General features: G+C 46.0%; 1 protein-coding gene across 1 annotated transcript in view; it reads left to right on the top strand.

The window, feature by feature from the left end:
* Positions 1 to 12,546, top strand: part of LOC121585846 (FH1/FH2 domain-containing protein 3-like) — a 229,971-nt gene that overhangs the window by 66,498 nt on the left and 150,927 nt on the right. Inside the window, exon 3 of the mRNA XM_045226596.1 lies at positions 4,689 to 4,753. Within this exon, the coding sequence (XP_045082531.1) occupies positions 4,689 to 4,753 (65 nt within the window). The remainder of the gene's footprint in view (positions 1 to 4,688; positions 4,754 to 12,546) is intronic.

The raw sequence follows: 12,546 nt of genomic DNA on the forward strand, positions 1-12,546 counted from the left end.
ATTAAAATCCCTGAGGTGTTTGCAGAGCAGTATAGTGATCTTAGCAGTGGTTTTGTGTGTGTGTGTGTGTGTGTGTCTGTGGGCATGGGCATGAGTGTGCGTGTGACACCATGATCAGTCCCAGCCAATGGTTAGCCAGAGAGCTGACTTGACAAACATGTTCACAGACCAGGCTAGAATATGACCTCTGGGGCTGTAGAAGAGAGACAGACCAGGCTAGAATATGACCTCTGGGGCTGTAGAAGAGAGACGGACCAGGCTAGAATATGACCTCTGGGGCTGTAGAAGAGAGACGGACCAGGCTAGAATATGACCTCTGGGGCTGTAGAAGAGAGACGGACCAGGCTAGAATATGACCTCTGGGGCTGTAGAAGAGAGACGGACCAGGCTAGAATATGACCTCTGGGGCTGTAGAAGAGAGACGGACCAGGCTAGAATATGACCTCTGGGGCTGTAGAAGAGAGAGATGCAGGAACACAGACCAGGCTAGAATATGTCCCTCCAAGCAGCCAGATCTGCTGAGTCAGCCAGCCAGGGGGCCTCCATGGGGCCTTCTAGTCTGCCTCTAATTGGCCGACACTACAGTGTGAGGTATGAGGGGGGAAGTGCAGTGCTGTGCTGGGTTTGACTGCTCTCCAACTCTAAGTCTGCGTGCCGCAGCTGAGGTAAACGGCTAAATGCTCCCCACCCTCCTTATCCTCTCTGTGGGCACAAACCACACGAACGTGCAAACACACACACACACACACACACACACACACACACACACACACACACACACACACACACACACACACACACACACACACACACACACACACACTGTGTGATGTCTTTATAAACAGGCCTTGTAATGCTCAGGCAAATAAAGCCTGAGAGAGAGCAAGGAGCCTCTTGTCTCAGCCTGGCAGACCAGACCTCCCATTGGTCCAGGAGGGAGTTGATAGCCTGCGACTTGGACTGTGTCCCAAATTGCACCCTATTCCCTATGGGCCCTGGTCAAAAGTAGTGCAATACAGTTATATAGGGAATAGGGTGCCATTTGGGACGTATACTTTGACTAGGGCATTAGGATTACCACAGGGCTTTATGGGCATGCTGGTCATAGTGGTGAAAAGGAGAGAGTGGTAGCTGCTGGTCGTAGTGGTGAAAAGGAGAGCGGAGTAGCTGCTGGTCGTAGTTGTGAAAAGGAGAGCGGAGTAGCTGCTGGTCGTAGTGGTGAAAAGGAGAGCGGAGTAGCTGCTGGTCGTAGTGGTGAAAAGGAGAGCGGAGTAGCTGCTGGTCGTAGTGGTGAAAAGGAGAGCGTAGTAGCTGCTGGTCGTAGTGGTGGAAAGGAGAGAGGAGTAGCTGCTGGTCGTAGTGGTGAAAAGGAGAGCGGAGTAGCTGCTGGTCGTAGTGGTGGAAAGGAGAGAGGAGTAGCTGCTGGTCGTAGTGGTGAAAAGGAGAGCGGAGTAGCTGCTGGTCGTAGTGGTGGAAAGGAGAGAGGAGTAGCTAGTCTATAGGAGATGGAGAGGGGATAGTTTTAAAGGCACAATCTTGGATATTTCCTGCTGTTTGAAAATATCATGTTGCTCTCATGCACTGTCAGTCTTTCTATCCAATATTGTTCCTACACCTCCTCCATCCCTTAGCTTTATACCATTCTAAGTGGCAGGGCTGTTGTTGGGATGCAACTATAATGATTGTCAGTTAGACTCCTCTCTGGTTACCAAAGTTAATCCCTTGTCTATTTATGATACTGTAGTAGATATGCTGAATGATACCAGAGTGGGAGTTACCTTTAGTGCAGAGTAGATTGATTGTATTCCCAGATGCGATAGTACTTGCCTCCAGTCTGGGGAACGATCAGAGCAGGTTTTATTTTAATGTTGTTCCCCACGATGAAATCAGGGAGGGGACTGTGGATCTGGCTCGTCCGTTAGTGTATTCGTTCGTATGTTAGTCACACGCGATATCTCAGACAGCACTGGCCTGATTTGGACTAAACTTGGGTGAATGATATGTCTTGCCATAGAAATCCGGCATTTACAAAATGACACTGATTGCCTTGTTTTATTTATACGGCCATCTATATTCGACTCATCTTCTTCAACATGAAAGGTCTGGTTTCTTTCTGCAAAGTTTATTGGTGTTGTTAGGATCTGTTGCGTACTATACATGCATGGCAAGATATCAACAAAGACCTACAGAAGCATGCTCCCCTCACACCACAAACAACAGTCACATTACAGTGTCCACAGACAAATTATCTGTTGAGCTAATGTATGCATGTTTGCTTCGGTAATCTGATTCGCTTGTCATAAGACCTCTGGTACACTCTGTTTAGGTCCTCTGGTGGAAAAGCTTCTTGGACCAAACAAATATTCTAGAGAAAGAACTCTAGAGAAGCGTAGGATAGTGAGATGATTGCTTATCAAACGTTTATTATTTGTATAATCAAAGCGTATTTTGAATATGAATCATGATCGTCTCTAGGTTTCTTCATAGGTTTCTTCCTTCTAGGGAGTTTTTCCTGGCCGCTGAGCTTTTGTTTCTTCTTTGCTTGCTCTTTGGGGTTTAGACCGGTTATCTGTAAAGCACTTTGTGACAACTGCTTTATAAAAAATACATTCAATTTGATTTGAATGAATCATATTAACCATATGAATTTGCTGGTTCAGTCCATCTCAGGGTTGACAATCTAAGTCAGGATGATTTCTGCTGTAGTAGGTCACCTACGTCATCACATCACCCACGTTGCACTTACATGTTATTCTCCCCTGTTTCATATTATGACTGGTAACAACTAACGAGTGCCTAAATGTCTCTCTCATATTCCGTGCACCTCTGTTTAATTTGATAATGAGCATGTTGGCCTGTGTAGGCTGTGGCAGCGGGGCATGGTACAGGTCACGGTTAGTAGTAATGAGGATAGAGTTGCAATTTGCAGGACAAGAGAGAAAGCAGAAGTTCATTACAAAATGTCTCTGGTTTCTACTACCTGGCTCTGAATTCAGCCTCCAACATCAGAGGATTAAATTCCTCTCTGCTGCCTTCTCATTCCACAGGCAGCACGGGCCCAATCCCACAGATGTTGCTTCTGTGTCGCCTCTGTCTGTTGGTGGGTATTATATCTGATAAACAGTGAGCTCACACAGCCTCTGTTTGTTGGTGGTTATTATATCTGATAAACAGTGAGCTCACACAGCCTCTGCCATGTGTGTGTGAGTGTAATCTGCTGTTGTCTGCGTGTCAAAGTGTAGCACTGACAACAGCCATAGGGGAGGATGGGAGGATGTTGGTGGCCTGTATGTCTGTGAAGAATAATGTTACCTCCCCCTCTCTCTCTGTCTCTCTGTCTCTCCCCTCTCTATAGTGTTTTTGCAGTTGATTATGTACTGCAGGGGCCATAGGGTTGAGCATGCACCCGGGCCCTAGGGCCTACTTCAGTCGGCTCTCAGTGTGATCCAGTGCTGGTGGATTGTCTCTAATGTCTCTAATTGTGATCCTCTACTGCTGGCACTGGGCCACTGCAGACTGAGTGGAGCATCATACTTCCATTGTGCGGGCCACACAAAAGGGTGTTTGTTACAGAGCTGAATCGGACGGGGCTGTTGTGCAAGCCTACCTGCTGTGCTGTGCGTGTGTGTGTATGTGTGTATGTGTGTTTGTGTGCATATTTGTGTGTGTGTGTGTGTGTGTGTGTGTGTGTGTGTGTGTGTGTGTGTGTGTGTGTGTGTGTGTGTGTGTGTGTGTGTGTGTGTGTGTGTACCGCTTGGCCTTATCTGTTAGGCCTGGTACGGTGGTGCCTGGTGTTATGTCTGTATGGGGGTTGTCTGCACGCTTCTCCCGCTGGTTGTTTTGAACGTTTGTTTCCGTCCAGAGGGCTGTCATCCTCAGGATGGCTCTCATCTACAAACCCCCATAGCACATTTTGTCACCATTCTGTCAGGGATGTTTTTGTTGTCCTTGTTTAAGATTGTCACTGGGGAAGCTGTGTTGTTGTTGACAGGGGGTATGACCTTGTCTCCATGGAGACGTGAGGCGGAGTCGATCTCTGTGTATCTGAACACCCTCTTGTTGACCTCTGAAGACCTGTGACACCCCCCTTTGTTCTCCCCTCTGTTGTCTCCTCTGTTGTCCCTCAACAGACATTGTTGTCATGGGATTGCTTTGGGGGAGGAGAGGATTTGGATAAAGACAAGTGTGAAACTAGATGATTTAGTGTCTCTTGCTGCTAAATATGCATACGTAAGTTATGTGTTCATAGTAAATAAAATGTATTCAGGGTAGCATAGTATTCTGTAGCTGTGTACCACTAGGGTTACCTGCCCTGTGAGAGTAGTTCACCCCAGAGGGTTGATGTTTATGTCCATAACTCTCTGCATCAGACCATGTGGAAATGATACAGTTGAATGATACAGTAGGCTATGTACCTGCCTGGCTGTCACAACTGGAGGCCTCATTCATAAACCCCCACATTCCAGTATTATATGTCTTCTCTTTAGAAACCTGGTGGCCATATATGAGGTCCGTAAGGTTAAATTGCAGGAAACAGTTTTCCAACCAAAATGAGCTTTCATTCTGTGTGGTTTTTAAAAGGTGAAATCAGACAAGTTTATATTTAACACCAAACCATTTACTTAGGTTCACTGTTTTGTGGAACAATGTTAGTAAAATACTTTCTCTCTCTCTCTCTTTCTCATCAGAAGAGGCAAGAAGCACAGCATCATCCTCCGGACACAGTTATCTGTCAGAGTTCATGCTTGTATCGGTGAGTGAAACACTTTTCATTTTGAAGCACTGTCTTTTCATTTGGTATTTAAGTTGCAACTGTAAAATGTGGAGGTATCTGGAGTCAGACAGTGTTGTTAATGTCAACCTCTCTGCTGCGTCACCTGCACATCTCATATAGTTTCTGTGTGACTTCTTACTGGATGACTGAAAACTATCTCACTATCACTCACAGCTGTCAGGTACAGTAAATAATAATCAAAATCATAATAATAATACATAATCATGATAATACATAATAATAATAATAATAATACATCATCATAATAATAATACATCATAATAATAATACATCATAATACTAATACATAATAATAATGCATAATAATAATAATACATCATAACAATACATCATAATAATACATCATAATAATAATACATCATAATAATAATACATCATAATAATGCATAATAATAATAATAATACATCATAACAATACATCATAATAATACATAATAATAATAATAATACGTAATAATAATACATCATACTAATAATAATACATCATAACAACACATCATAATAATACAAAATAATAATAATAATAATACATAATAATAATAATACATAATAATAATACATAATGATAATACATAATAATAATAATAATACATAATAATACGTAATAATAATAATAATAATACTAATATTAATAATAATAATACATTGCCCAATTACAGATTGCATGGCTGTGTGTCAGCAACGGGTGTTGCTGAAATAGCCGAATCCACTAATTTGAAGTGGTTTCTACATACTTTTGTATATGTAGTGTACATGGTATTTACAGTGTATTTGGAAAGTATTCAGACCCCTTGACTTTTTCCACATTTTGTTACGTTACAGCCTTATTCTAAAATTGATTAAATTGTTATTTTTCCTCATCAATCTACACACAATACCCCATAATGACAAAGCAAAAACAGGTTTATAGAAATGTTTGCACATTTATTAAAAACAAAACACTTTACTCAGTACTTTCTTGAAGTACCTTTGGCAGCGATTACAGCCTCGAGTCTTCTTGGGTATGACGCTACAAGCTTGGCACACCTGTATTTGAGGGGTTTCTCCATTCTTCTCTGCAGATCCTATCAAGCTCTGTCAGGTTGGATGGGGAGCATCGCTGCACAGCTATTTCCAGGTCTCTCCAGAGATGTTAGATCGGGTTCAAGTCCAGGCTGGGCCACTCAAGGACATTCAGAGACTTGTCCCGAAGCCACTCCTTTTTTGTCTTGGCTCTGTGCTTAGGGTCGTTGTCCTGTTGGAAGGTGAACCTTCGCCCCAGTTTGAGGTCCTTAGTGCCCTGGAGCAGGTTTTCATCAAGGATCTCTCTGTACTTTGCTTCGTTCATCTTTCCCTCGATCCTGACTAGTCTCCCAGTCCCTGCCGATGAAAAATATCCCTACAGCATGATGCTGCCACCACCGTGCTTCACCGTAGGGATGGTGCCAGGTTTCCTCCAGACTTGACGCTTGGCATTCAGGCCAAAGAGTTCAATCTTGGTTTCATCAGACTAGAGAATCTTGTTTCTCATGGTCTGAGAGTCCTTTAGGTGCCTTTTGGCAAACTCCAAGCGGGCTGTCATGTGCCTTTTACTGAGGAGTGGCTTCTGTCTGTCCACTCTACCATAAAGGCCTGATTGGTGGAGTGCTGCAGAGATGGTTGTCCTTCTGGAAGATTCTGCCATCTCTGCAGAGGAACTCTGGAGCTCTGTCAGAGTGACCATCAGGTTCTTGGTCACCTCCCTGACCAAGGCCCTTCTCCCCTGATTTCTCAAGTTGGCTGGCGGCCAGCTCTAGGAAGAGTCTTGGTGTTTCCAAACTTCTTCCATTTAAGAATGATGGAGGACACTGTGTTCTTGGGGATCTTCAATGCTGCAGACATTTTTTGGTACCCTTCCCCAGATCTGTGCCTCAACACAATCCTGTCTCAGAGCTCTACGGACAATTCATTCGACCTCATGGCTTGGTTTTTGCTCTGACATGCAGTGTCAACTAGATAGATGTGTGCCTTTCCAAATCATGTCCAATCAATTGAATTTGCCACAGGTGGACTCCAATCAAGTTGTAGAATGATCTCAAGGATGATCAACGGAAACAGGATGCACCTGAGCTCAATTTCGAGTCTCATAGCAAAGGGTCTGAATACTTATGTAAATAAGGTATTTCTGTTTTTTATTTGTTACATTTGCACACATTTCTAAAAACCTGTTTTCGCTTCGTCATTATGTTGTTGTGTGTAGATAGATGAGGAAAAATGTGTATTTAATACATTTTAGAATAAGGCTGTAACGTAACAAAATGTGAAAAAAGTCAAGGGATTTGAATACTTTCCGAATGCACTGTATATAATGCTTTTCAATGAGCCAAAGTCTCTGTGTAGTCAATGTGAACTACTCTATATCATCATTATGTCATCTGCCACTTCTCCACTGTCTCCCACTGCATCGGTTGGTGCATCTGAAAAGATGAAACCCTCTGGGAGAGTGAGGAATGTGTAGATGTTGTTATTCTGGTTGTTTTAGAGCTGTTTCCCTCCATCATGTTTTATGGCCTTGTTTTAACACGCTCCACACTTGATTCCTACGTCAATAAAACAGGCCTCGTAATGAGAGGAAATAAGGAGAGTGATTATAGGCCTACACACACACACACACACACACACACACACAATCACTTAGTAAATCAGTCAAAACTATTGTTTGGGTCACGGTCTTTCTACTTTATTGATTTATTTCTGTGTTGAGCTCACTGTTTCCATGTGGATGTTAATACTGTGTTTAGTTGAGAACGCGTTCCTCCTCCTGATTTATCTTGATGTCCTGTCCTGTCTCTCAGGTGGCAGCCAAGTGCTGAGACACACCAGCACATGACTCTATTACCTGCCAGTTCGGCCTTGGAGAGGACATGGAGAGGGGTGTGTGTGTGAGATAGAGAGAGAGGGATAACTGCTCTATAATACTGGTCTGAATGATAATTAGTGAGAGACTAGCCCAGTTATGTCCCAGTCTAAACCTGACTCAAACCTGCCCTCCACATCACATTCAACAGCAGTAGCAAAGTGTCACAGTACATTCATAGGTTGTGTGTAATACGTTTAAGTGCATAATTGTTTTTAATAAGTATTATAATACAAACACGCCCAGCCTGTTTCACTTAATGATGAGACAGAGCTTGTCTGTGCTCTGGGGATCCTTGCGTGCCCATATACCAAGATGTTCTGTCCTGTGCAGGTTGGCAGCGTGGTAGTGCTGCAGGCTGCTGCACGTTGACAGTAAATGCATCTCAAATGTCACCAACTTCTCTAAATAGTGCACTACTTTTGACCAGGGCCCAGATGTAGCTTGTATAGTGAATAGGGTGCCATTTGGGATGCAACCAGTGGCAGAGACCATGGAGAGGAGTGCACGTGGCTCTCTCCTGCAGACACACAGGGCCTCCTCTCCTCCTCCTCTCCTCCTCCTCTCTCCTCTCCTCTCCAGGCTGCCAGGGCTAAAATAACTCAGCAGGGTTAGCCTGGAAAAGCCATTAAGCCACGAGCTGTCAGATTTTAATTTGGCCTTTTTCAAAAGTGTTATGTAAATGTCCAAGGCAAGGACGGAGGCGTTATAACTTTGAAATGCCGTGTGAAATCCAGGCTATGATTTTCAGAAACTATCTCTGGCAGTCGTTTTCTCTGCTAATCCATTATACCTGCTGCTTGCATGAAATGTGTCATAGAAACATTAGGAAACTCCACTGGATTTTATTTATTTTTACTGGGAGTTTTTTTTCTAGCCCTAAAAATACTGTATTTGAACTATTGGCAAGACACGAGACAGCTCTAGCCCAGCCTGCCAGGTGAACCTGACCTGCCTAGCTCCTGTTTGTACATGCTGAGTACAATGTGGATCTTCCTCTTATTTCCTGGCACTTTCATTTTGTAATTAAAAACAGTATCGTATCTCATCCTGATGATATCCTGAAGCGTTGCAACATTCAGACTAATCACTGTGTTGTTAAAGAACATGTTGTGTCGAAAGATGGTTCCAAGCTGTAGGATTTTACTGTTAGTTTACTGACTTTGCTCCAGGGGACTTCTGTGTCATATATTTCATCATATCAAAGGTGGCTTAATGAGTGTACAGCTATAAATCATGTAGAGCAGGGATGGGCAACTGGCGGCCTTTTGAAGACCGTCGGATCAATTTCAACAAAATTCGGGAACTCAGTCGGGTTCTCAACTTACTGTTAGAATAGTAGAATACACAAGGTGCAATTTCTAAATTTGGTAGTGCATCAGCAGTTTTCCTCTTGTTATGTCAGTCACTGACAGTCACTCAATTAGCCCATGTCAGCTAACAATTTTTAGATTGGTAAGTTAGTCTAGCGGCCAGCTACTAAGCGTAGTAATCATGGTTTAATTGATTTTATTAGTCAGTCTCACTCGGATATCATATTAAAAACAGCAAACATTTCTCTCCACCTTTTGGCAAAATGAGTAGAATTGCAACACACTTGCTTTAAAACTGCAACATTTTTCTATACCCCATGGCAAAATGTGTAGAAATGCACAAAATTAAATCTAAAACGTAAACAATTTCTCTGCACTGTCAAGAGGGGGGCCGCTAAAATGTTTTGCTCGCAATGTGGGGGTTTGGATGTGGGTACGCAGAAAATGTGGTCTTAGTGACTGGACGAGCTGTTGATCAGTGACCACCTCACCTACAGGAGATACATCAGCCTACTTTCCTGTGAGGGGCTCAGCTCTGCTCTGCTCTGCAGTGAGGGGCAACAGGTGGCTGTCAACTTAGTGAGTAGTAGGAGCATCATCATCCACTTAGAGAAGGCCAGACCTGGGCGGTTAATCTGTCTGCTGTGACTGACTGACTGCCCCCCTCCCCAGGATCAGATGAACCCTCTGTACTGTACACACAGGTTACATTCCAAATGGCACCCTACATAGTGTACTACTTTTGACCAGAGCCTGGGCACTATATAGGGAATAGGGTGCCATTTGGGACACAGCCACAGAGCAGAGGAAGAGCAGGCAAAAGGAGAGCAGGGATTTCATGGAAAGATGTGGGCTAATGCCAATCTTATTAGTTTTGAGGGAAAAACATGACTTGGCCCAAGTAGGATTAGGGCTAGTCTCTTCTCTGTCCTCTCTTCTCAGCTCCAATTGTCCGTATGGAATGGATGCATCCTATTGTGCCAGTTGGTTTATTGATATTGTCCAGACTAAAATATATTGTTTTCTTCTAGAGACAGTTTGTATATCATGAAACATCAAGGTATCTCCTGTTCTGTTTCCTCTAAGTTACTGCACCATGGGAGAAGCAGGCCCCTGTTCCCTCTAAGTTACTGCACCATGGGAGAAGCAGGCCCCTGTTCCCTCTAAGTTACTGCACCATGGGAGAAGCAGGCCCCTGTTCCCTCTAAGTTACTGCACCATGGGAGAAGCAGGCCCCTGTTCCCTCTAAGTTACTGCACCATGGGAGAAGCAGGCCCCTGTTCCCTCTAAGTTACTGCACCATGGGAGAAGCAGGCCCCTGTTCCCTCTAAGTTACTGCACCATGGGAGAAGCAGGCCCCTGTTCCCTCTAAGTTACTGCACCATGGGAGAAGCAGGCCCCTGTTCCCTCTAAGTTACTGCACCATGGGAGAAGCAGGCCCCTGTTCCCTCTAAGTTACTGCACCATGGGAGAAGCAGGCCCCTGTTCCCTCTAAGTTACTGCACCATGGGAGATGCAGAGTCTACTGTCTATTCTATAGAGTCTTCTGTCATGAGCCCTCTCACTCCACCGGGTTACCACCTTAATGTGTTTCCATTATCTTCCACTCTGCTCATCTCTCTCTCTACTCAGCCTAACGAGCTCCACCTGTCCCTGCTCTGCTCGGCTCTAATTACTCTGCCAGCTGCGCTGCATTACCCACTAACCTCTCCCAGTATTTAAAGTCCTGTCTTTCAGCTCTCCTTTGTCAGATCGTCTGCAAAGCTCACACCCGGAACCTGTGTGCTCGCGCTTCTGGCTCACCCTTGTTTTGTGACCCCGGACCTGCCTGATTCTTGGATACTCTTCTGCCCCAGGAAACCAGACCTGCTTTCTGCCATTACGACTCCTGACTACTCTTCGACCCCGTTTAAATAAACTTTCTGGTGTGACGCAACTGTGGTCCTCTTGTCGTCTGTCTGAACCGTGACAGTACGATCTGACCATCATGGACTCAGCGCACACTTCCCCCGACATGGAAGCCGAAGAACCTGAGCAACCCACCGCCATGCTACGCCTGGAACACACTGAGAGAGAGCTAGGCCGCATGAGCGGCGACATCACCTCTCTGCTTCAGGTCGGCCACCAACAGCATCAGCAGTTCCAGCAGCACCAGCAGCAGTCCCAGCAGCAGCAACAACAACTCGCCAGGATCATCCAACTCCTCACCAACCTTACCCCAGCCAGTCTGCCCACCAGCCCTGCCTCCGAGTTACCTGCCCCGGTCATAGCAGCCGCTGCCCGGAACCCAAGATTGGAAACCCCGAGCGGTTCAACGGCGATTCTACCCAGGTCCGGCCATTCCTGACTAGCTGCCGACTTCAGTTCTCCTTGCAGCCAAGGACCTTCGCCACGGAGGGGGCTAGGGTCGGGTATGCCATCACTCACCTGACGGGCCGAGCTCGACTCTGGGGAACAGCAGAGTTCGAACGTCAAACCCCCCGCATGTGCAACCTTCGACCTGTTTGCTGAGGAGATGCTGAAGGTGTTTGACCTGGATTCACCAACCGCAGAGGCGTCTCGTGAACTGTTCAGTATTCGACAAGGCAGACGTACAGTCGCAGACCATTCCATCGACTTCCGAACCCTGGCAAGACGAAGTTCTTGGAACACACCATCGTTGGTGGACGCGTTCTTCCATAGCTTGGCTGACTATATCAAGGACGAGTTGGTCTCCCATGAACTGCCTTCCACTCTTGATGAAGCCATCGCACTGACTGTCCGGATCGACAGAAGGATACAGATCCGTCGTCGTGAGAGGGGGCGCCAAGGTCCACCAACTACCGGCATTCGGAGAGATCCGACTGGGCTCCTGTCAGCTACTGCCACTCACCCAAGTCAGCTTGATCAGTCTGAGCCTATGGAGATTGGGCGAGCCTCTCTTACTCCTGCAGAGCGCCAGCGCCGCTTCACCTCAAACCTCTGCCTCTATTGTGGAGGTGATGGACATCGTGTGGTAACCTGCCCTTTAAAAGGCCGAAGCTCACCGGGCATAGGGGGAGTCCGGTTGAGCTCAATGACCACCCAGTCCTCCGACCGCAAACCCTTGCTGCAAGTTCACCTCCGCCTCTCTGACTCAACTCACACCCTGGCTGCTCTGGTGGATTCGGGCGCCGAAGCCAACATAATGGACATCAAGCTGGCACGCCAACTGGGACTGGAGAACCTCCGTTTGACACCTCCTATTCCTGCCCGGGCACTGGACGGACACTTACTCGGATCGGTCACTCATGTCACGGCCCCGGTCTTGATGGGTCTGTCCGGAAACCATCAAGAAACTATCCAGTTTCACCTGCTCCCCTCTCCAGGCCAACCCCTCATCCTGGGTTACCCATGGCTCCGCCCGGCACAACCCTCAGCTCGACTGGGTGACCGGGGTGATCAGGGAGTGGGGAGAGGACTGCCACCGAACCTGCCTGCTTGCTGCCGCACTTACCCCCTCGGCCAGTACCTACTAACTCCGCTCCTGACCTCTCCCATGTCCCAGAATGCTACCATGGTCTCAGAGAAGTGTTTAACAAAGC

The sequence above is a fragment of the Coregonus clupeaformis genome, chromosome 17, assembly GCF_020615455.1.
Source record: "Coregonus clupeaformis isolate EN_2021a chromosome 17, ASM2061545v1, whole genome shotgun sequence".
Taxonomy (NCBI): Eukaryota; Metazoa; Chordata; class Actinopteri; order Salmoniformes; family Salmonidae; genus Coregonus; species Coregonus clupeaformis.